The sequence below is a fragment of the Periophthalmus magnuspinnatus genome, chromosome 5 (genome assembly GCF_009829125.3).
Source record: "Periophthalmus magnuspinnatus isolate fPerMag1 chromosome 5, fPerMag1.2.pri, whole genome shotgun sequence".
Classification (NCBI taxonomy): domain Eukaryota; kingdom Metazoa; phylum Chordata; class Actinopteri; order Gobiiformes; family Gobiidae; genus Periophthalmus; species Periophthalmus magnuspinnatus.
Window position 1 is genome coordinate 32,782,381 of NC_047130.1, and position 23,535 is coordinate 32,805,915.

Below are 23,535 nucleotides of genomic sequence, written 5' to 3' on the forward strand. Positions count from 1 at the left end.
CTCTCTCTACAGAGCTCTACAGCTCACATCCACACATGGCTCCTACAATCACTGCAGCAATGGGCCCCTCTCAGGAGTACCTCAGTGTCTCTCACAAGGTAAAACCAGTTTCATTCTTCTACTGAGGCTTTTATCAGCCCTCTATAGTTTGAGTCATTTCTGTAGAGCAAACCAACTCATGTGTGTCTTGTTGTTGCAGTTGCGAAAGCCTATGGGGGAGAAGCTGCGCAGAGAGAGGATCAACAGCAGTACTGAGCACCTCAAGTCTCTCCTGTGTGCAGAGTTCCTCCAACAACAGCCAGACTCCAAGCTAGAGAAAGCAGACATCCTGGAGATGACCGTCACTGTGCTCACATGTCTGCAGCAGCAGAATAAGACACACTTCCCGTCCCAGAGCCACATGAAGAGCCTTCAGCAGAGCCACTGCACTGAGTTGTACAACCACAACACCACCTGCAAAGACAAGAGTCCAGTGAGCAGCTCCCCCTGGAGGCCGTGGTAGAGCCTGCACTGTGCTCAGACTGACACAGTAACTATAGACCACACTGGTTTGAGATCCTCAGAGTTCTTCTGCATTTAAAAATCTCTTGGACGGATGTTTTGTATTAGTAAGACATGTTGCATTTCCTGTGGAAATGTTGGTCAAGACTGGACTGAATTTACTTGAATTCAAAAAGTTCTTCAACTGAAAAGTTCTATCGAATTTAAGACATTTTCTTCTGTGTTAGCAGAAGTCATGGATTGTCAATAATATATTTCCTATTGAAATCATTTGACATATTCAACTTTCATTTGAAAGATACTTTATCATACATGTTGTATGAATCTGAATGATTTTGTGTTGTTTTAAACAGAAGCAAATGTCATGTCACACATTAGTTTTATAATGAGTATTTCTCCTGTAAGTGGGAGTGTTCTGCTGTATGTTATTTTTCTCTGATGAAATCTGTGCTTGATCCAGTGTAAACTTGGTCACATATTGGTTTTATGTTGTAGTTGCTCCTTTAACAGTGAAGGCTTCTAATGTACCTGTGTCACATTGTGATGAGAGTGTGTGTCAGTGGGACCTGTTGTAAAGTCTCTTCTGTTGAACTTGTTGAGGTCCACATTGGTCTGGACCAAGATTAACTGTGTCTTTTATAAAGACTGTGTCCTCTGCTCTGTAAGAGCACTGTGTCTTGTACAAACTACAAGGTGTAGTTGTGATGCATCATCATTGCTTTTCTGAGCTGACAAAACAAAAGAATCAAGGCCATGTAATGAATTACTCAGCGTTTTTCTTTTCTCCCTCACAAATATTTCACTATAATTTAGAACTGTAATGGTTACACATCTTCCAGTGGCTTCCAAACATGTTCTGAAATTATAAACTGTAAACACAAAAGTAGAATGAAAATAAAATACATCTTGCTTAAATAAACCAACCAAATATGGTCCAACACCAGGTTTAGATCTGTATGCGAAAGACCAAGTATCGTCTGTCAAGGTGCATGGTGCCCTAAATGTGCATTTGACATTTAGAGTAAATCTGGCAAACAAAAACCCAACATAACTTTAATACATGCAAGACACAGATAAATCTTTTTGTTTTGACTTCTATAAAGGGAGATCTAAAACTATTTAATCAGGAAATTGTTTTGTTTAGTTTAAAGCAAAAAAAAACTTTGATTCTGAACATTATTTTGAAACAAGGAAACCACGTGGTTAGTAATATATATATATATATATATATATATATATATATATATATATATATATATATATATATATATATATATATATATAAAATTCCATTTTCCATATTAGACACTGATATTGTCCTCCACAATTAGATTTTTAAAAATGTATATTAAAAGATTGTGTGCATGAAAAAAGGAAAACAAAATTAAGTTTTGAAAATAGAAGAATAAATGTGATTGTTCATACATCACTAAATACAGTATTAAGCAATCACATGGGAATAATAAATACAATGCTGTGTACTAAAAATATTTATTATCCAAGGATCAGTTAACATACCACTGAGTTTTCTACTTACACAACTCCTTATGTGTGGACGTGTTGCCAACACTTATAGGCAAGGTAGTATTAAGATTATATAAATGTGCTTTTTGTGTCAATTCTGTTGGAATTGCATGTATGTGCAATTGCGAAAGAGTCAAATAGGTTGGTATAGTTTTGAGTTTACAAAGCTTTTCAGTGGTGAGTTTTAATGCCCATTTTAAAGCAACAATTGAAAAAAGCCAGGAATGGTTACGGTCTGTTTTGTAATTTTGGATTGATGACTCATTACACTAAGAAATATGAGCATATTTACTTAAATAAACATATCAACAATTCCATTTTCCACTTTAAAAACATCAAGTAATCCATCATCAGCAGTACTTCAGTCTTGTCAGTCACACAGTTTCCACATGATGAATATAAAATACAATCAAAATATTAGAAAGAAACAAAAGTGATGAAGAGATGTCACTGTGAATATAATAAAGTGCTGTGGAAAAACTAACAACACATTTTACATCTGGTGATACAGCAGTCATGGACAGTGAATTACACATAGAGTTTAGAGACTGTAGATAAAGCCCTTCTATACAATACAGTAGAGACACAATACTGTAACAATCCCCAAGCACCTCTATCCTCTACAGCACCTACAGTAATGGAGATGGGAGTGCAAGTAACAAAAGCAGACTAATAAAAAAAGCATATCGGGCTACCGTGAAAACCTGCCATTCAGTTTGGTCCCAATTTTATATCATTTTGCCTGAAGATACTTTGGGTGTCACACAATGTAGATTAGAAAAATACAAAAGATAAATTTTCCCCAAAATATTTCATCTTGTTTGTGAATGGAATTGATTATATGTTTAAGATGAATTGGTTAAACATACATAATTAAGAACAGGAATGAATAAAATCAAATGGTTTAGCTAATTAAAACAATTTACAGAAGAAGGATGTTATAAGACTTAATCTTATAAACTTTTATATGCTCTTGAAAAGATCTTCAGCATAATTCATTGTGAATGGAGCAATGAGGTCTTTTCTTGGTGCATGGCTGCACCTAGTGGATGAAAGGTGTCATCACCACTACAGTGTCAACTGTAATACAGCATGTCAATACAACAACCTCTATTCTGCGCAGTGAAAAGGATTTCTACATCTATAGTGTTCTATTACCGAATGTAACAGGCAACAAGTTTATTCATATGAATGTACTATAAAAATAGACTGATTGACAGGCATACATATTTCCTTTCTTTAAAGCATTAAATTGTTCCAAACCATGGTGCCCCCTTCACATTACACCAGGCACCTCAAGCCTGTGGGACATTTCTCAGTGTCAGGAAAGGGAGCGATTGAAGGTGTCAAGGTGTCAGGACAATCACACAGGGCCATACACAGCCCGAAATGCGCTGACAGTGTGAAAGTAACTACCAGTCTACTTGTAGTGAGTAGACCATTGTCCATTCTTGGTCAGAGAAGAAATCATTTTATGCCGTTCAGAGCTGAGAGTCTGCTCCCAGGCTGTTCAACTCCTCAGGCGAAAATTTCTCTCCACGAGTAACCGAGCTCCCCCCAAAACCGGCCGCAATGTCGTCAAATGTCCGGCCCTTGGTCTCTGGCACCTTGAAGTAGGTGAAAATGAAGAAGATAAGCAGCAACACGGTGAAGATGATAAACACATATGGGTAGGTGAGCTCCTGTGGAAAGACAAGAAGAAACAATTAGGTATCAGAAATAAGGGTACACATGTTTAAATGCACAAATATTTAAATCTGTTCTCTAATGACAGTGTCATCTCACCTCGATGTATTGGAAGCACATTCCAACAATAAAATTGGCAGTCCAGTTGGAGAACCCAGCCACAGCGATGGCTGCAGGTCTGGGTCCCTGTGAGAACAGCTCTGCCACAATAAACCAGGGAATGGGACCTGGTCCAATCTCAAAGAAGGCCACAAAGGAAAATATGGCCACAATGCTCAAGTATGACATCCATTTGAGTTTTTCCTGTAAATAAGAAAAATAACCAATCTATTTTAGCCGTACTTTCAAAATGCCTAATACTTAAATGATCAATCATGAATCCATTTAAAACTTACCAACAGTGCCAAGGCAATGGTCATTAGAATGGTGGCTCCAGCCATTCCAAACAGCCCAATGAGATGCAGAGACCTACGTCCAGCCCGTTCAACAATAAACAGCTACAGAAAACCAGTCAATTTTTTTTTTTAAACAATCATTAAATGTACCATAGAACATTTCTATTCTTCAAAATAATTAAGCAAACTCACAGACACCACAGTGAAAGCTGTGTTGACCACTCCTGCTCCAATAGTAGCATAGACGGGCTGTTCGACTCCTGCTTTCTCAAAAATACGAGTGGAGTAATAGAACACCTAAATAGTTAGAAATAATGTTATATTCAGAGGTAAGTCAAAGGTTAAGGTGGTCAAATACAAAAGAATGAATGCCAAAATAACTTACAGCGTTGATACCAGACAGCTGCTGGGAGAGTTGCAGGACCACAGCCACCACAAGGGGTTGACGGTACCTGTGGGACCGGAACAGCTCCAGGATGGTGACTTTGGGCTCGCTCATCATCTTACGACTCTCCTCCTTCATCTCCTTTATGTCTGTGCTCACGTCTGAGGTCCCTCTGAGCTTCTTCAACACTACAGGGAGCAGGAAACAGACATCATCAGCTTTCATTTTCTTTTTGAATTTTGAATATTGCTAGGTTTCAAGTGACATTACTATAAACCATAATAGGGATGGGTGAGATTTTGGAGGTGATATGGGTATTTATCAAATACAGTACAATCTATTAGAGCTGCACATCATGTTGCTGAAGTACCGATATTGCAATATTGACACAATAATTGTGATCACAACAAACTAAATATACAATATAGCAATAACATCAATGTTTTCCATCTGACAGAAATATACCATTTTCAAAATGAAAAAAGACCAGATGTTTCTACATTTTAGAGAATCAAATTTATGTAAATTTACCGTTTTTAGCTTTGTTCTCCTCATTCTTATTGATCAGCAAAAACCTGGGACTTTCCGGACACAAGGGAAGTAAGATGCACTGAATTACAGCGAAGACGAAGATGAAACTCAGCAGGAGCGGCCATAGATCATCATTACCCATAACAGCTTCCAACCCAAACACCTAAAATTAAGTTAGACATGAAATCAAAACAAAAATTTGACTAATCAAGATCAAGATATTGTTGTTAAAATACATAACAATATTTTAAGCAACAAACCTGTGCAATAAGGATTCCAACTACAATGCCAAGCTGGTGGAGGGTACCCAGAGCACCTCGTAGTGCAGTTGGGGAAACTTCACCCACGTACATGGGCACAAAACCTGTAGAGAGCCCAGAATATAGGCCCACAACAAACCGCCCAATGATCAACATCTCCCAGGAGCTCGCCAGTTTGGAAAAGCCCATCAGAACAGCAGAAATGAAGGACAAGACATTCACTATTAGCATTGAGTTCCTCCTGCATGGATCAGAGATTGGGTTAGATTTTGTAAGAAAGATGGGAACAGACTTTATAAATATCATAACAGATTTACCTGCCAAAACGGTTTACAAACAGTCCAACAGAAAAGGAACCAAAGATGCCACCGACTGAGAAGATGGCTACAGCAATGGACCAGATAGCGGTGAGTGAGCCTTTAGTTATGGGCTCATTATAGCGTTGTTCCCATGTATTATTGATGAATCTCTCAATAACCTAAAACACAGACAAAATTTTTTTAATTACATGTGTTTCGTGATTTGTAGAACAGGTAAAGCATGATTGGCCAGATGGGGGCGGTATTGTGTAATCATGAACCTCCCAGAAAGTTCAAGCATCAAGTGTCAGATTTCATCTGAATTTGTGGTTATGTTGACAAATGCACCACGCCCCTAGAGTCATAGTGTGCTGTATATCCTCATGGTGAGCTGTGGTCAAAGTGAGTGCTGTCATATGACTCAAAAATGCACCTGTCCTGTGACTCTATGTGCCCGATCCTGTGCTCAGCTCTCACAACTAAAGGTCTGCTCCAGTTTGGTCATGTGGAGCCCAGATAAGATGACACTCGGGTACATAGAGTTAGTACAGCTGAGGTGAAGTCAACTTAATGTAGTGTCAAGAGTTTACATTTTAAAGTGGGACATTTGACATGCCCCTCAAGGACGTAAAACTATTTAAGTTTACTTTCACATGACTGTCTGGTGCTATCACAACCTGTTCTGATAAAGACATGTGACACTGAACTTCCAAATACATTCAATGCCCCAATGTACCAGTTTTGCCAGCTAAGCATTTTAAGGCATGGTGTTCACATACAAATATTATAACTGCAGTATACCTACAGAGAGAAATACTGTTGTGTCAATGCTTTTAAACTATGCAAGGCATTATTCTAATCATCTGTATTGCTTTTTAAATCCTTGACAAGTAATTATATTCTAGGCATGGGATCAAAACAATGTTGTGTAAAGCAGCAACAGAATCAAACAAGATGTCCATTCATGGTTTCAGAGTGGAGGTTGGGCTGCCAAGGTGAACTCAGTATTCAACTTGCCATAACACAAAGGAACTTTTCATAAAATATGAAAGCTATCGGTTTTAGGTGCTTAAAAACGTGTAGTTTGCCCAAAATGTGAAAATCTGTAAAGGACATTTGGCCAAACTAAATGATTAACTATTTTTTATTGTAATTTGAATGAGTTTCCAAATAAGGAGTGCATTTGCATGGTGGAAAGCAGGCGAGCAGGAGGAGGAGGAAGTAGAGAGCCCTTGAAAGAGCATATCTAATCATAGACGCTGTAGCACAGTGCATGGCCTTCGTCACAGCCAGCAGCATCAGACAAGCTTCTATTGTAGACTCAGAAGAGAGGTGCAGCGTTGAATGGTAATAAGACGTATTTTAGAAAGTTATTTAGTAGATTAGCAAGGGTTTTGTAATTTTGCTCAAGTGTTTTTTCAGCAGCCTGCATGTGACTATGCTAATCATTATAACCCGCAGCAGTGAGGATAAAGACAAGGGGGCGCCCACACTAGCTTAAGTATCGAACAGGTAACAATACACTCCCAGGTCAACCCCATATGATCAAACACGTGTTGGTTCACAAGAGGATGGGATTAAAGGAAATTTATGCAATACTATTCAGTGAGTCTTGAGTGACTGCACAATAAGGTCTTAGGTTAATGTGGGCAATTACATAGAATGACTGAAAATATGCGGACTTTTATTTTGAAGATATTCAATATTTGAATCTGGTATGTCATTTATAATAAACATCTGAAAATTGTGTCAAAAAAAAACTTGTGCTGTAATATTTCAAAGAAGGATATAAAGTGTTATTTCTGCAATGTCCAATAATACATGTAGCACATTTCAGAAAGTTTTTTTAATAATTGTTATTGGGATTCTCAAGTTATGAATTTTTGCCTGTATTGCCCATCTGGAAGATTTAATGTACTCAACAAATCACAATCAATGATAGTACTGAAGGATGGGCACATTTCCAATAAGACACTCAAATGACTTCATTCATGTTTAATAGGTTTTAAGCCTGATGCCCTTACATGCCTCTTACGCCTTATAAACATTTTTCCAGACATGGGACACATTTGAAAATGCAGTTGTCCCTTGCTATATCGCAGTTCACCTTTTATGGTGTCACTGTCTCACAGATTTTTTAAAATGCAATTTTGCATGCTTTTTTTTTACACAGTATGAACGTGCATTGTTTTCTGTGAAATACACGTGAGTCAATATTAATCATTTCTTATGTGGCCAACCTCGTAGATTGATCATTAAAATTGAATTTGTTACAGTATTTCTAAAAGCTGTCATTTTATTAACAGTACAGTATAGTATTTGGTTTTGTTCTATAATACTGTGCTTATTATTATTATTTTTTTATCTATGAAGGTTTGAACTTTGAGAGTGTTTAAACAAGAGAGAAATGTGAGAAAATGTTAATGCCTGTCTGAGAAAAGTGTATAAAGTGCACGGAGAGGGGTTTTACAACCTTAAAATATATATAATAATTGTAAAAAATAAAGCTTTCCACTTTTTTGCCTATTGCGGGTTATTTTTGGAACGTAACCCCCGCAATAAGCAAGGAAACACTGTACTAGGCTTTGATTTTTAAGGTCCTTAAAAACAACTAATGCATGATGGCTTCAGTTGGCCTCAAAGAGATCTATAGAGGACGATGACAAGTGTTGTAAAACAAAACTAAACAGAAGCTGTGAGCAACATAGAAAGTTTACTATTGGCTATCAGGTGTGTACCCAAAGGGCGCGTTCAGACTAACCCATGACAAAACACTCAAAAACAATACTAGGTGGACAGCACTCAGGAAATGAATGCTGTCTTTTAGATAACTTTGGTAATATGATCCAATACAACTAAATCCTACATAATGCGTTCTAAATTATATTTTTCCACATTCATTGGGAATATACTGTAGGTTCAACAGCATCCTCCCTCCTGGGCTTTTTTCCCAGACTTGCTGTAAGACCTTTTTAGGACAAGAATATCTCAGTCTAGTCCTATAATACACTGCCTTGAGTCTGCAGGCCTCAGTGCAACTCACTTTTAATGGAAACAAGCAAAGATACCACAAACTAAAAATGGCACACAGTATGTGCTTCTTGAATTGTGATTGACGGTAACTTACCTTTTGAGGAGCATTGATGACACCAGTGTTGTAGCCAAACTGTAGTGAGCCGATCACAGCTGCTCCCACACTCAACAACAATGGGAATGTTAATTGCTGTAAAACACAAAGAAAGCATGGTGTCAATAAAGAGATAAAAGGCATCTTTTCATGATAGTCATGTAACATGTTTACACAGACCAGGCAGTTAGTTCACAATGACACGAGGAAACTAAACTTGCGTACCCAACTATAAGAAAGACGTTCGGCATACTGACTCCATTCATTCTTTAAAAAGCAGCTCAAGATACTGTTATTTAGATAAGCTATTGGTTTACTGAGTTTGTGATTTCTTTTTTTATATCTTGTCCATGTTGAATTTTATTATTGCATTCAGTAAAGCACTTTGTGATTTTTATCTATGAAAGGTGCTATATAAATAAAGTCTTGCGATTCAACAGTCACACTTAAAAAAATTGGAAACTGGATAAGATAAATTACAAAACAATGTGTCTGCATCATGCTTGGAGTATATGGTGAAAGTTTATTCCTTTAAAAGATGATCTACTGTTTAAAGAATGTACACTGTTTACATCAGGCGGTGAGTCAGAATGATTTTGTTGTTCAGTCAGAAGACCAGTGTCTGGGACCACGTCCAGCAGTCGTTCCACATTATTCCGGAGTTCATTTGTTGGTTATATTCAAGAGCCCAAAAGATTAGGGCAGATTTTGTTCATACCATAAAGTTAATAAAGCAGCAATGGACAATGTCAATGTCCATTTCCTGCTTCCCAGACAGACAGATGCCCCAGGCTATGATATGCAATGAATTTACTCCACCGCCAGACTACACTATAGGTTCATAAAACCATTTTCCTTCAGCAAAATAAATTATAATTATGTATTTGTCCCCTGTATCTTTGTCACATCGTTGTCCTAAAACAAGCCTCCAGCTCTGTTGTGGTGAGGCACATCAGGTGTCTGATATTTTGGGAACAGAAGATTAGTTTAAAACTGTTATTACATTTTGCTGTTAGTAGATGAAAAGGCTTTTGTTGCATTATACATTTATAAGGCATCACCTAAGTAACATGTTAATAAAGAATAATGCAAAATGAGGATTTGAGCTTAGGTTTCTTCATAACTTTAAATCCAACTCTGACCAATTATTGAGTTTAGTTAAATCTTTCATAAGAGTACCCCACCAGATTTTATTAAATGTTTTGAAAAGTACTCATGATGAAGAGGAAAAGTGCTGCACATATTTTGGAGACTTCTACTCAAGCGTCTTCTCACACTGTTGGCAACGCCCACTTTTGGGAACCAATGGCTTCCTCATGTGCTGGGTCATTAGGTGCATGAGGAGGCTGTTTAGTGGCAGTGTATACGTTCAATTTTTGAAGGAGTACCTTAAAGAAGCCACGTTGCAATTTGACCATAACTGAAGCAACTATCTAAAAAAAACTCAACAGAATGTATTTAGAGCTTGCTTTTTAAATTGAATGATTTTCAATATTATTTTACAGAAAATAAGCATAGACAGACTTTTAATCAATGCCATTTAACTGCAAAAATTGGCTTAATGTCAGACACTTCACCCACATTGCCTAGTATGAAAGTGGTGTGTGCACGAATGATAGGTGGTGGTCGGAGGGGCCGATGGCGCAGATTGGCAGCCTCGCTTCCGTCAGTCTGCCCCAGGGCAGCTGTGGCTACAATAGTAGCTTACCATCATGTGTGGAAATGAATGAATAATGACTATAGTCTGAGAGGCTTTGAAAAGCGCATTACAAGTGTAAGCCATTTCTTCATCACAGTTCACACTGTAGAACTAGCAAACACATCAAATATAACATAAGCTCAGGCTCATATTACATATACACACAAAACTGCACATGAACACATGGAAAATATACAGACCACTTTGGCCTGTGAGTAAACAAACTGGTGAACCCAAAACTTTATATTTTACTTTTCAATTGTTTCTTAAATAGTTGAATAGTTTTCACGACTTTAAACTAGACTTATGATGAACTAAACATTTACAATATTGTTCCAAATGAAAAAATATCACCTTTATGGTCTTATAAATGAAGGGAAAATAAATACTGGGAAATTAAATATGAAATATATGTAAGAAAACGAGTCAAGTCAGGTATTACAAACACACCACCATCTATTGGTCAAACAAGTGAACTGTAACATGTATAATCAACCGTTACATAACACATATTTATACATGAAGCATAGACAGTGAACTGAATATGTGTCTGGTATGTTAACGTAAGATATTAACAATTAATGAGATAACTAAAGCATAAAAAACAAGCTAACAAGTTTACTCTCGATCTCACTCCAAATCACTAAATCCATCTTCATCCTCTATGTCACTTCTAAACAACTCCGCCTGCTCTGGAAGTAGATGAAGCGCTTCTCCGGAAGTAGATGCCTGCCATACTGGTAAACAAGCCTAGAGTGCCCTCGCACAGTTGTCAGTGTGACAACTGTGCAAGGGCACTCTAGGCTATAACGAAGATGTGAAATAATGTATTTTAATAATTTTACATATAAGTCACATCTGAGTATAAGTCGCACCCCTGGACAAACTATGAAAAAAAGTGTGACTTATAGTTCAGAAAATGGAAATTAGAAATGACAAAATTCAACAATTTGCACTACACTATCTAAGAACAAATATGCAAAAAGTACATGAAAAAAAAATCCACTGATGTCTTCCTGTCTCTAGAGAATTGTTGAGACTGTTGCTTCACTAACCTCATTCTGGGATGTATAAAACCATTCATGGGAATAAAAAAAACACTGTTCTTATGGAAATTAATACTCTATAACTTTACCTTTAACCTACTTACACAAGTACCTCCCCTGACTGGCCTTGGGATTTGAACAGTTGAGGTCTTTTAAGGTTTCCTACTGGGGGTAAAATGCATCAAAAATTTGATTTCAATAATGTGTATTTTTTCAGTACTGTCACAACGAACACAGACATTATTGCTAGTTTAGTACAGTGTAAATATAAATTACAATACAAGGCACAACTTCCTTTTTGGGAAACAATGCTGGCACACCCTCTGAAAGTATTTTACAATCATAGCAACCTGTAAAGTACAACATCCCAACCTGAACCTGCTTTGTCAACAACTATGTACCTGGAGCTTCTATTTTCACTAACCGTGCCAAATCAAGATTGTTTCAATGATGGGTTTGGTCATAATTGGCTAGTACTAAAAAGGTTACTTAACTAAATTCATGAATACAACAATATATTGTTATTTTTGGAAGGAGGAAGGAAAGAAAATACATATGGAGGGTACACAGCACAGCCAAGAAATGTATGTAAAGTTCACTTTCACTTTTGTAAAAATAACAACAATATCTGGGATGTAAAATTACTTATTGTGTAAACATACAACCAAACCTCTGATATGACCACTATTAATACTGGAACCACCATATTGCCCATCATTAAAGATAATTGTACAAATTAAATGTGTTCTTGTGTACCACAGCAGATCAGTTTTAGGTTTGTCTCATCTGGTTTTCCATGCCCAGTGGGTCAGAAACGTGTAAACAAGAGTGGTATTGCACTCTATGTAAATAGTGCTCTTTGCATGTGAATAGCCCAACATGTGAGGGATAAGGGCTGCAGAGAGTTTGTGTTTATTAGGTAACCCCAGGAAACAAAGCTAACAATGTAACGCTTACTCAGCAGCTCAAAAAATGTTTAAGTAAATAATAAATACCAACACAAAGGCTAGGAAACATGATTGTCTCAACCAATCTCTAACTATCTAAAGAGGAAGTGTCTGAACAGAGAAAACTTTGTTGTCTCCACTGTTTTAACAAAGATCAATTACTTCCTAATCTACTAATAAAAACTACAACTTCCTTTTAAGCAACTTTAAAATACACTTCATTGTAAAATCCCATGACTCATTTATGCCAAACTCTAGACTTGGCCACGTAGCAGCAGTAGTTAAATACAAATTAAGAAATGAGCAACAAAATGTGCATATCCTGCCACATCATTCTAAACCAGAATTTCATATGCACTGGAGAAATGTCTATGCTCTGTTCATCACGTAGCTAAACCTCTGTTTACACAGTTGAGGGGATAGCCTTTCTCCCCCACAGCTCAGCTCCAGTTCTTCTCTTTGTTTCCTTTGCCTTTCCCAAGATGTTTTGTATTGGCTTAACAACTTTAACAAGTCAGTCAACTTCATGTTTGTTTGGTTTGGTTATGGTTGCTATGTGAATGTTAAATCTTTGTTATCAATATTATTCATCATCAAATCTAATGTATTAAACACCAACAATGCCATAATATATGGCATTTCTAACCAAAAACAAAACCTAGGTAATGCATATCAATGTCTGAAATTACCAAACCTTTTTCTTACGTAAAAGTATAAGCCGTTTTGCACCACAATGAACCTATTTGTGTGCCAAAGAATAACACTAAACCTCTAACTAAATTGTTAGTTTTAGTTTCATCCCTTTTAGATACTTTAACCTTGAAAAAACAAAATACTTCAACACGTCTCATTAAAAGTTGACTACCTGTTAAAATATAAGATGTAACCAATGGAGCTATCCAAGCAAAAATTGTCAAAGGGGTGGGGTGGTTGGGTGTTCAGTTGTCAGATGCATGGTAAAGTGGAGATTGAGAGTAATTATGAAGACATAGAGCAACTTGTGTCCATCAAGCTTAAACCTTTAACTGCTTTGAGTTGGCATGGATAGGTCTTTAAGAATTAAAATTTTGACATTAACTGTACTTATCCTTCTATTGAAATACAGACAAAGACACTTTGAAAGTATTATGTAATTTTGGAAAAAAAAAAAAGAACATGCTTGGGTGACAGACTTTTTGTTTTCCGGGGCCACATTTTAATCGCCGACATGATGATATTTTGGGCTAAAGATCAAAAGATTTCCCTTTGAGATCAGGTTTGCGACTTTGAAACAGAAGAGACGACTGAGTTAACAATGTGTTTTAATGACCTACAACAAACTGAGAGAGAGAGACAAACATGGATCTAATGTTGTGGCTGGTGTGTGTATTCCCAAAGTGGGACAGGAACAGGGATCCATTCCCAGCAGATCCAGCTGAAGAGCCATAACCAAATAACATCCCCAATTACAAAACATAAACACAGAACATAACCACAGAAAAGTCAATCTACTGTTCCACTGGTTTAAACAATTCGTGTTGTCTCTGTGCCTTTATGCAGTGACAAGGGGCCAATATTATCAGGTAGTAGACAGGTTAGTAGGCCTATCGGCGTATTATTTACTGACTGAGCAGTAAGTCTCTATGTTAAAAAAAAAAAAGTTACAAGCATAGCGCTGTGTCTCAGAATAGTTCACTTTTGTGTAGCTTTAATGCTTAGTTACACAAAATTCAGACTGTTTTCATCTAATCAAGATTCAGTGGTTTCAAAATGTCACTGATCACTAAGTTTGGACTTTAGAAGCATACAATGGACCATTTTGTGTGTTAATTAAATTAACATTGAAACCACTTTGGATTTGAATATGAAAATAGAATAGAACATAGAATCAACACGAGGACAATTAAAGTATTAGCTGATGTAGACACTGTTTTTCGCACTGGTGGTAGGTGTAGATTAGTGGTTTACCCTACGACTTGTGGTTTTATAAGCTCTAAAACAGTCTTTGGTTTAGCTCCTAATGTGTTGTGGGCTAGTGAAAAAAAGTAAAAACTCTCAAAGGATGCTCCGGTAGTTCATGTTGTGGAGGGCATGTCCTCAACGCCAAACTACAGGAAACAAAAGCCCGTGACGTGCCCATTTACGCTTCATGGCGCCTGGCCCAATAAAGGCTTACTTAGAATATTTTGAAACATATTTTGTATTGTCAATTATTTTATAATTCGCTTTACAACTTCTCTATGCACAAATTCTTAAAATTGAGTTAAGCGCTAAGGTCTCGGTAAAGCGGTAATAACGCGATAGTTACATCATGTAGGAAACAAACTCCACATGGGCAAGACGAAAGATGAGATCCAGGAAGAGACGCAGGGACAACTTGGACCATAGCGTCTATAAAAGTTGTTTAGTGCACAACAGTACTATTAAAAAGCCAACGGCACCCGTATAAAACAGGTCAGACTGCATTTGGGATGTTTGGAGGGTGTGGGCGAGCGTAATCGTTACCTTGCCAGAGTCCATGGTAGCAGCAGAAAACACGACACAGATCACCCTCTTCTGGAAATGTGCACCTTTATTTTAGTTCCTTGAAATCTTCTTAGCAGGAATCAATTTTGGCGACCTTCTTGAATAATAAAACCATTAAAAGTTTGATCAAGTTTAGCTCTTGTCGCGGTGTCTCTCAGGCAGTTGTGAAAAAGTGTTATTGTCGTTGGATGCTGCTAGGTCTGTCCTAAAATAAATGCGTGGTTTAAATCTCTAGTTTAAAAACTCGTCCTTTCTTCAGAATGGAGCCGGGCTAGCCTCCATATATCGTCTCGAAAATGGGCTGCTCTGTTGAAGACCAAACCTCCTGGTGTAACCCAATGGGAGGGCCCGTGGGCGCGCCCTGGCGTCAGGGCCAATGATGACATGCACTGAATGTTTATCAGCTCAAACATAAATGAACATAGAGCTGAAATCTCACTTTTCAAATTTCTCATTGATTTGATTGGAACTTATGTCCCAAAATAAAAAAATTTAAAATAAAAAAAAGCTTAAAATAGTAAATAAGGATTAAAATATAAATATTTAAATTTTAAGTAGGGCAATAACATGACTTCTTAACTAGGCCTATACATTTAAGGTTATACCCATGGATATAGGGTTATACCACATGGTTATACCACAGAATGCAGCCTACATTTTGTGAAAAATCTAATGTGGAATTTTATCATTTAAAGTTTTTTATTTTTTTATTTTTATTAGTTTGGCTTATTACATAACACAAACACAATCCTTCATATAATTTACAAATAGTTTAGCCCACTGTAACAAAGAATACAATAACTCCAAGTCTACTAACTAAACACACGACAAAGCAAGAAATATTCACTTATGAAAATTAAATAGTGATTATTATATTGTGAAATTTGAGAAGACCTTATTGACTACTCTTTTCAACGACAAATAAGACAACCTAGAAAAAAAAACGTATTATACATGTGTGGTGGGTATTGTGTAAATTGCAAGACCTTCCCAAGCAAAACATGTTACTTCTGCCCAAATAGTTTTGAATGAATTCCTTGACATGCTCTTATGTAACGAACCGTATTGTATTTTTGTGCCGTTGTTTCTTTATTGTTTGTAACTCAATTCATGAAGGAATACTGTTATTTGGGCTGTGTGCTACATGTGTTGTAAAGTAAATTACCAACTCAAGTCTGACTCTGTGAAGAATGCACCATTGTTCAGATCTTTTAAGTCCAGCTCTCAAATGATAAGTTAAATGCATATTTGTATGTGATCTTCCAACTAGTTAAGGGAGATGTTTACTTTCTACATAAAGTACTGTCTGCTATGTGCCCAGCTTGTTTTAATAGAGACATGTACAAACAGCTTTTCCAAATGAATGAATCCAAACACACAGTAGAGGTGTGTTTTATGATAATAATTGCGAACAAGTGAACGGAAATGCTTGTGTTTTCACAGTAGATGCTCAAACCTCAGACAGAATGGTGGCTTTAATTTGGACCTTTATTTGAACCAGGTGTGTTCCTGTGGAATCTGTTTGAAACAAGGCAGAGCACAGTAAGAAAACAAATTGGCAGTGAAGTGATGATGAAGTGATAATGGCAGAAACACAACTTGACTAATTAATTATTAAAATTACATCCACCTAAAACATGACTTATAATGTGATTTACATAAATAATTTCTGATTTGCTGTTCTTTTCTGCATTTCAATATAACAAGTGTGAGTATGAACTAATGTTGCAACATCTGTAAGTACCAGAAAGTCCACCCTTAACTTCAAAGTCCTCAAGTATGTAAATAATCATTTTTTAAAAATACAAAAATGTTTTTGTTTTTAACTAAAGCTTTGAAATACCAGTGAAAACAATAACTTTCACGTTGGGGTTTTTAGAGACAAGGCAGAAGGAGATCTGTGAACAGAGAGATGAGAAACTAGGAAACCTGTGAAAGTTAGGGTTTGGTCTGTATACACTTTTAGCAAGAATTCCATGTAAAGTTTTATAAATTAGAACCCTGATCTGTGAAAAAACACTCTGCTCTTTATGGATCTTGCTTTTATATATAATTCCAAGAAACATTGCAGTCAACAACAGAAAAATTACACAGGGCAGCTTTGATTCATTCTGAACCTGAACCTAAAACATCTTTATTTTTCATAAAGTACACAAAGCATATATCACTCAAGGAATCCACTCTGCATATCCCCCTTTGATTCAGGCAGTTATTCACACATGCTTCTGAAAGAGTTATAAATAAATAAAATGGTAAATCTGACCATAAAAGTTTGAGTTATTTTGCAAACCAACAATTATCCCATATTTGAATGCTATTGGAATTAGCATCCTCTAGTCCTCCACTCTAGTGTTTGGCAGTTAACCCCTGGATGGATATTTGAGCATGATTTGCATGGAACCACTCACTCAGCTGATGTTCTATGTTCTCTGGTGACAAACACTGCCCTGGAGTGACTGTGTGCCCTCTTGCACGTAGGCTCCCTGCTATGTTACTCACAAGTGTCCACAGCAATTCATTGTGCCACTAATGCTATTTAGGGCAGGTTTTACTGCTCTGGGTGCAATGGCTGCCCCTGGTCATTGGTATGTCATAAATTATGCTACGGATTATGCAAATTGGTAAAGCATTTTCTCTTTTTCAACATGATTTATTATGAGTGGATAGTTTATTTACAAAAGGCTTGAGAACTGGATAAAATGCTCACTGTGGTAAAATGATCAGCACCCATTCATTCATAATTAAAATATAAACAAAGCTATTTGATCCTATGCTACTTTAATGTTGCCATTGACCTAATTTTACCGAACCCTTGTGTTCTTGAAATTCAAAGTTAAGGAACTGACGGCAATTGAAGGAATTGACGGCATCAGGAAGTAGGGCTACGTATGTCCTGTACGCAACAGGCATATTTTCATTGGTATAAGATTTACACAAAATGACCAGCATTTGTCTCCGGTTCTCTTGCAAACTGGGTTGTGGTCCCTTTCAACACAAATGCTTCAAAGGTGTTTTTTTGTGGAGCCTGGTTGTTTACTAGAGCCTTTGGAGATCACACACTGTGGATATAGGCCTATGGAAATAGTCTTGTGACTGTTCCTGGAACCTAAAAGTGTATTTTCAAAAGTAAAATATTTGCAGTGGTCAATTAGATTCCACTAGATTTCACTTGAACCTGAAACTGGTTCAAATCCTATCTAGAAGACATGGAGTGCTTTGTTGAAATTGGAAAATGTGTCTCAGATAAAATGTCCCTGACCTGTGGAGTGCCTCAAGGGTCAATTCTAGGACCCCTGTTGTTCAATCTCTACATGCTGCTGTCAGGCCAGATGACACTCAGATCTATGTCTCACTGGCGGCAGATGAATATGGAGCAGTGGATTCACTCTGCCACTGCATCCAACAGATTAGTGTGTGGATGCAAAACAACTTTCTCCAGCTAAACTCAGAAGAAACTGAAGTCATAGTCCTTGGCCCACAGAAACATAGATAAAGAGTCAGCAGTCACCTCCAGTCTCTCTCTCTAAAATCTTCAAATCAGCTAGAAATCTTGCGGTAATAATGGACTCAGCCTTTAACAGCCACATCAAATCAATAACATCTGCAACTTTTTACCATCTGAAAAAAATTTCAAAACTCAGAGGTATACTGTCAAAACTAGACTTCGAAAGACTTACCCATGCATTTGTCTCCAGTAGGTTAGACTACTGTAACAGTCTGTCTTAAGGCTCCAAAGAGCCTTAAGACAGTTGCAGTACATCCAGAACGCTGCTGCTTGGGTTCTGACTAGAACTAGGAACTATAAGCACATAAGTCCTGTACTCAGGTCTCTGCACTGGCTACTGTGGCTCAGAGAGTAGACTTTAAAGCAACTCTGTTGCACAAGTCTCTGCATGATCTAGCACCAAAGTACATCTCCAACATGTTAGTGCCATATGAACCATCTAGCCATCTAGCTGGTGCCCAGAGTCACAAATAAAACATGGGGAATCAGCATTTCAGTTTTATGCAGTTAAAACCTGGAACATGTGAGACAGACCTCTATTTTGACAATATTTAAATCCAGGCTCAAACCGGTTCTGTTTAGCTGTGAACGTGACTGAAATGTTTTTATTCTGCACTCTTCTCATTTAATGTTAATTTTCTAACAATTATGATTATTTATGTTTTGATTTGTTGTATTGTGATTTTAATGTCTTACTTATTCTGTAAAGCACTTTGAATTACTTTGTGTTGGAATGGTGCTGTACAAATAAACCTGCCCTGCCTTGCCACTAAATAATAGGCTCCAGATACAATGCTACATTAATGGACACTAAGCAACCATTCCTTTCTGCAGCTCATTGTACATCCTCTGAATGTACATATTTATTCCCTAGTCAACCAGGATAGTCCCTCTGAGATTTGTAGTGTAGTAGTGAACCAGGGGAAGAGCCACGGAGACAAGGAAGGACATGCAAACTCAACACAGAAAGGCTCCAAACCGCCTAGGAGTTGAACCCAGGGCCCTCTTGCTGTGAGTCTTAAACCACTGTGTCACCATGCTTCCAAGTTTCAAAATGTAATAGTGATACTATTTAATAATAATATTCTTTATTATCTTCTCTTAGTGGTCTTGCCTTTATACTAAACTACTTGCACTGAATCTCAAAAACATTAATGTAACAAAGCTTAACCGTCCTGCGGACCCCTTTTTCTGTCACTGGTTAGAAGTTATGTTCTTGGCAGTTTCCTTGTTCTAAGTTCCCCTTGTTAAAATGTCTGCTCGCCTGGGCCAAGGCCATATTCTGCCAGGGTGTCATGCCAAAACTGTTAAAAAGTAAGATGTGACCATCTTTAAAAACACAGTATATGGCTATGAGATAATAGTTATGTCCATTCTCAGACCATGGATACTAGAACTAGATGTTTGCGTAGAAACACGGACAAATAGATTACTTTTTCTGTTGATACTACAAATTATAGTTCCAAAGTCTGCATTGATTTTCTCTAAATACTCTGGCACGGTCTGCAAACAGCGTACAACACCAACACATCTAAAATTGGAAAGTGTCTGTGGCTAATCTCAGTCCATGCATGCTCTATCAGGACTGGCTGATAGCCCAAATGCTGTGTGTGCACAATTTCACTCAGTTCCATTCAACCCCCAATACCTTTAAACATGTTTATCCAGCCATTGTAGTGTCAACCTAAAAACATCTTCAGTCAATACACAAATACTCAAAACTCAGATTTTTGTATCTAGATAAAAAATGTTCTCAGTAAGTGTTTTAAAGTGATGATCCCAACTGACTACAGATAACCCCTCTAATGCTGACTATTGTCCTTTGACCGAATGTGGATCTTCACATCTTAAATAATTTAAATTCAAATGAAAGTTTCCCAAAAGGTCCCTTTGATTCTTAGGGAAGCCCTCAAATGTGCGCATTTGTCACTTTCTTGAACTGAACTGACATTATTTTGACACCCAATAGTGCTTAAGTAAATAAATTGTACTTTGACCTAAAATTACTTGGATATTGGGGCAAAATATTGTTTTCTTGCACTGTATAAGATAATGAATAACAGAGAGGGATTGCAGAATTACTAAAAACTAACACTGAAAGCACATACTCAATTACTACATTTCACATACCTTTATAAGTTATTTAAAGGTGCACTTTGTAACTTGCAAGTCCATCACTGCTTAAGATGGTACTGCTTTTCTCTCAGTGTTCCACCGTATGGCAGGCATCTCAATGTAGGCAAGCAGGTGTCGCTACAAAGCCAAGTTACTTTGGAGAAGCAACCCCACTCACAATAGAAAATACTTGTTTTTACTTTTTTAGATAGATATGCTATTCTGGTGTCGTAACGGGTGAGTGTAGCGGACCAAAGGATGCAGACTCGGGGCAGATTTACAGTATTTATTGTAGAAAATTGAACAAAGTATGAACAGCGGGTGATCCGGGACACAGGAACACAGGTACTGAGGACATGAAGGGACGACAGGAAGACAGGCAGACCAGACGGGCGTAGGGCAGAGCGGGCAGGAGACATCCAGGGCCGGAGCATGACAGGAACACAGGAATGACAGGAACGCAGGCACGACAGGAACAAGTGTGGACGACAAACACAGCACAGACAGGGTGAGTACAAACAGACGATCTTGCCCCGAGTGTCTTCCCCCATCTCATCTTATCCATGGCAGGTGTGGTGATTAGCCAGATGGAGAGCAGGTGTGCGCGGGAGGAGCCGAGAGCTCCGCCCAGCTCCAGGTACAAGCAGGTGAGGGAGGGGGAAGAGCACACAGGGAGGAAAACCAGGAGCGGACAGTGCGGATCATGACATCTGGGGAACATTCCAAATGGAATGCTCCACAGAATAGCATATTCTTCTAAAAAATAATATGAAGAGCACGTTATACCTGAAAAAATACACTTTGAAGTGGAAGCAACATAACTTAACACTACTTAAGTTCTACTTAAAGAGCCACAGTTTATCAACACTAAACCCTGGTTTGTGACGTAATTGGCTAATGCCAATACTTGGCACAGTTGTTCAGTCTTTGAAATCAAAGGCCAAGATGTAACCAACACAATTTTTCATTTTTATATTTCATTTAATTTATTTGTTGATTATGCAAGACAGCTTGAACTAAATCGGGAGATTTCAGCAATGTTTAGGTCTATGACATGTTGCCAAAGTTCAAGACCTTATATTATATTATATCATTATGTAGAAAAAGCAACCTCACTCCCCGGACTTCTTAATAAATAGAGATGGAAGTAAAAACTGAAAACACACATTTACAATTATGCCACCACCCGAATTCAAACCCCAAATACTATGTTCGCTATAGGTACAAATATGAGAGCAGTGAGACTGTCTGAATATACAATGACCTTTAAAGAGTTGAGATGTCAGATATGGTAACCAGGACTTTCTCAATTTAATTTGTTTCAGCACAGGGAAACAGGTTGTGAAACTGTAAGATACGGCACATACAGTAGTACAAAGGCATTGTGTGAGGGCTCAAGACAAGACAATCATATCTGTAATGTTACAACACAGATACACATTAACTCACTTCTATCAGCACCACATACATGAAAAAACACACATGTGTTGATTAGATGTCAAATGTTAAATGCCATACCATATGTTCACAATAGCACATTTTACATTTGACACAAGTCTTTAATCCTTTACAATGTAGCCCTTTGTATTTTTTATCTGGATTTGAAATTTATAATGTTCTGACTCCTTAAAATAAGTTTGCACCAACTGTGATATTCTACTGTTTATACAGTATTATAATAATAATAATAATAATAATAATAATAATAATAATAATAATAATAATAATAATAATAATAATAATAATAATTCAGACAGGATTACAATATTTATAGACAAAATGTGCTTAGTCATTGCTTTGGACCCTCAGCATTTCACCAGCCAGTCCCTGTGAAACTCCTTTGGTGTTTGGATTTAAGCTGCTAATTACTGAAAAGCATACTAGAACTAACTGGTTTGCTAAGAAGTGGAGTGCAGTCATATTAAATGAGTCTTTGGGATCCCCCTAGCTATCTTTTCAAACTACCACCCTTCACAACATTGCCCCTTGTCTAGTTTCTGTCACAATGCCCATTTTGAGATAGCACTCAGATAGGAGCCTAACAGGGCACTGAAAATGCTGACAACCTGCTTTCTCTCTCTGCAGGTCCCACAAAGGCTGCACCCTTGGGCCCCTAAGACTGCACCGATTAGACTGACCATGAGGCACTTGGAGGGGACAGAGAGTTACAGCAGGGTGAGAGTGAAAAATCCCAAAGTAATTAAAATAGCCAACACAACAACTGTACAAAAAAATTATTAATCATTTGCTTAATTGAGCTTGAAATTGCTAGCATTTAACTTGAATATTGAATTTCCAAACATTTGTTTAAACTCACCATCAGACAGCAGCATAGGCAAAGGTAAGAGTGAGTGGTGTTAGTTCAACTTTTAATTTTTTTTATTTTTAGTAATTGTACAGCTATCCAATAACAAAAGGTACACATACATTTAGGCTACATACATACATACATACATACATACATACATACATACATACATACATACATACATACATACATACATACATACATACATACATACATACATACAAACATACATACATACATACATACATACATACATACATACATACATACATACATACATACAAACACACACACACACACACCCCCACACACCCACACACACACACACACACACACACCCACCCACACATGCACACACATACACAATACATATAATATATTTCATATTAAATACAAAAGACATAAAATGTGATATGGCCTTCCAAAAATATATAGTGTATTGACAAATTGACAAGACCAGATGGAGGACTATTTCAATTTCACTATCACAGAAACACAGTTGCTTCATATAACTGAACTTCATTGAAATAATGTGATGTGAAAAACTCCACTTCATCATTAAGACCAATTACACAAATGTCACTCCATTACCTCTCATTGTTTTACCCAAAATCTTCCACAATTAAAATCAAAACATCTCGTGGCAGTGTTTGAGGTCGCAGGACCAGTGAGAGTGGACTGCATGCTCTGCTGAATGAGCAG

The 23,535-nt window shown here is 37.3% G+C and overlaps 3 protein-coding genes across 3 annotated transcripts in view; 1 reads left to right on the forward strand and 2 right to left on the reverse strand.

Annotated features, from left to right (window-relative positions):
- Positions 1-23,535, reverse strand: part of agtrap (angiotensin II receptor-associated protein) — a 106,173-nt gene that overhangs the window by 81,494 nt on the left and 1,144 nt on the right. The window lies entirely within an intron of this gene.
- On the forward strand, positions 30-996 carry LOC117371337 (transcription factor HES-5-like). The gene is made up of 2 exons (XM_033966998.2): positions 30-98; positions 200-996. The coding sequence occupies exons 1-2, from the start codon at positions 36-38 to the stop codon at positions 500-502; spliced, it is 366 nt and encodes a 121-aa protein (XP_033822889.1). The 5' UTR covers positions 30-35; the 3' UTR covers positions 503-996.
- LOC117370720 (solute carrier family 2, facilitated glucose transporter member 1-like) lies at positions 2,251-15,157 on the reverse strand. Its single transcript, XM_033966242.2, has 10 exons — positions 14,885-15,157; positions 8,709-8,804; positions 5,600-5,760; positions 5,283-5,523; positions 5,023-5,185; positions 4,492-4,679; positions 4,299-4,403; positions 4,107-4,208; positions 3,811-4,014; positions 2,251-3,707 (listed from the first exon to the last, which is right to left on the reverse strand). Exons 1-10 carry the CDS (start codon positions 14,897-14,899, stop codon positions 3,507-3,509), a joined length of 1,476 nt encoding a protein of 491 aa, XP_033822133.1. The 5' UTR covers positions 14,900-15,157; the 3' UTR covers positions 2,251-3,506.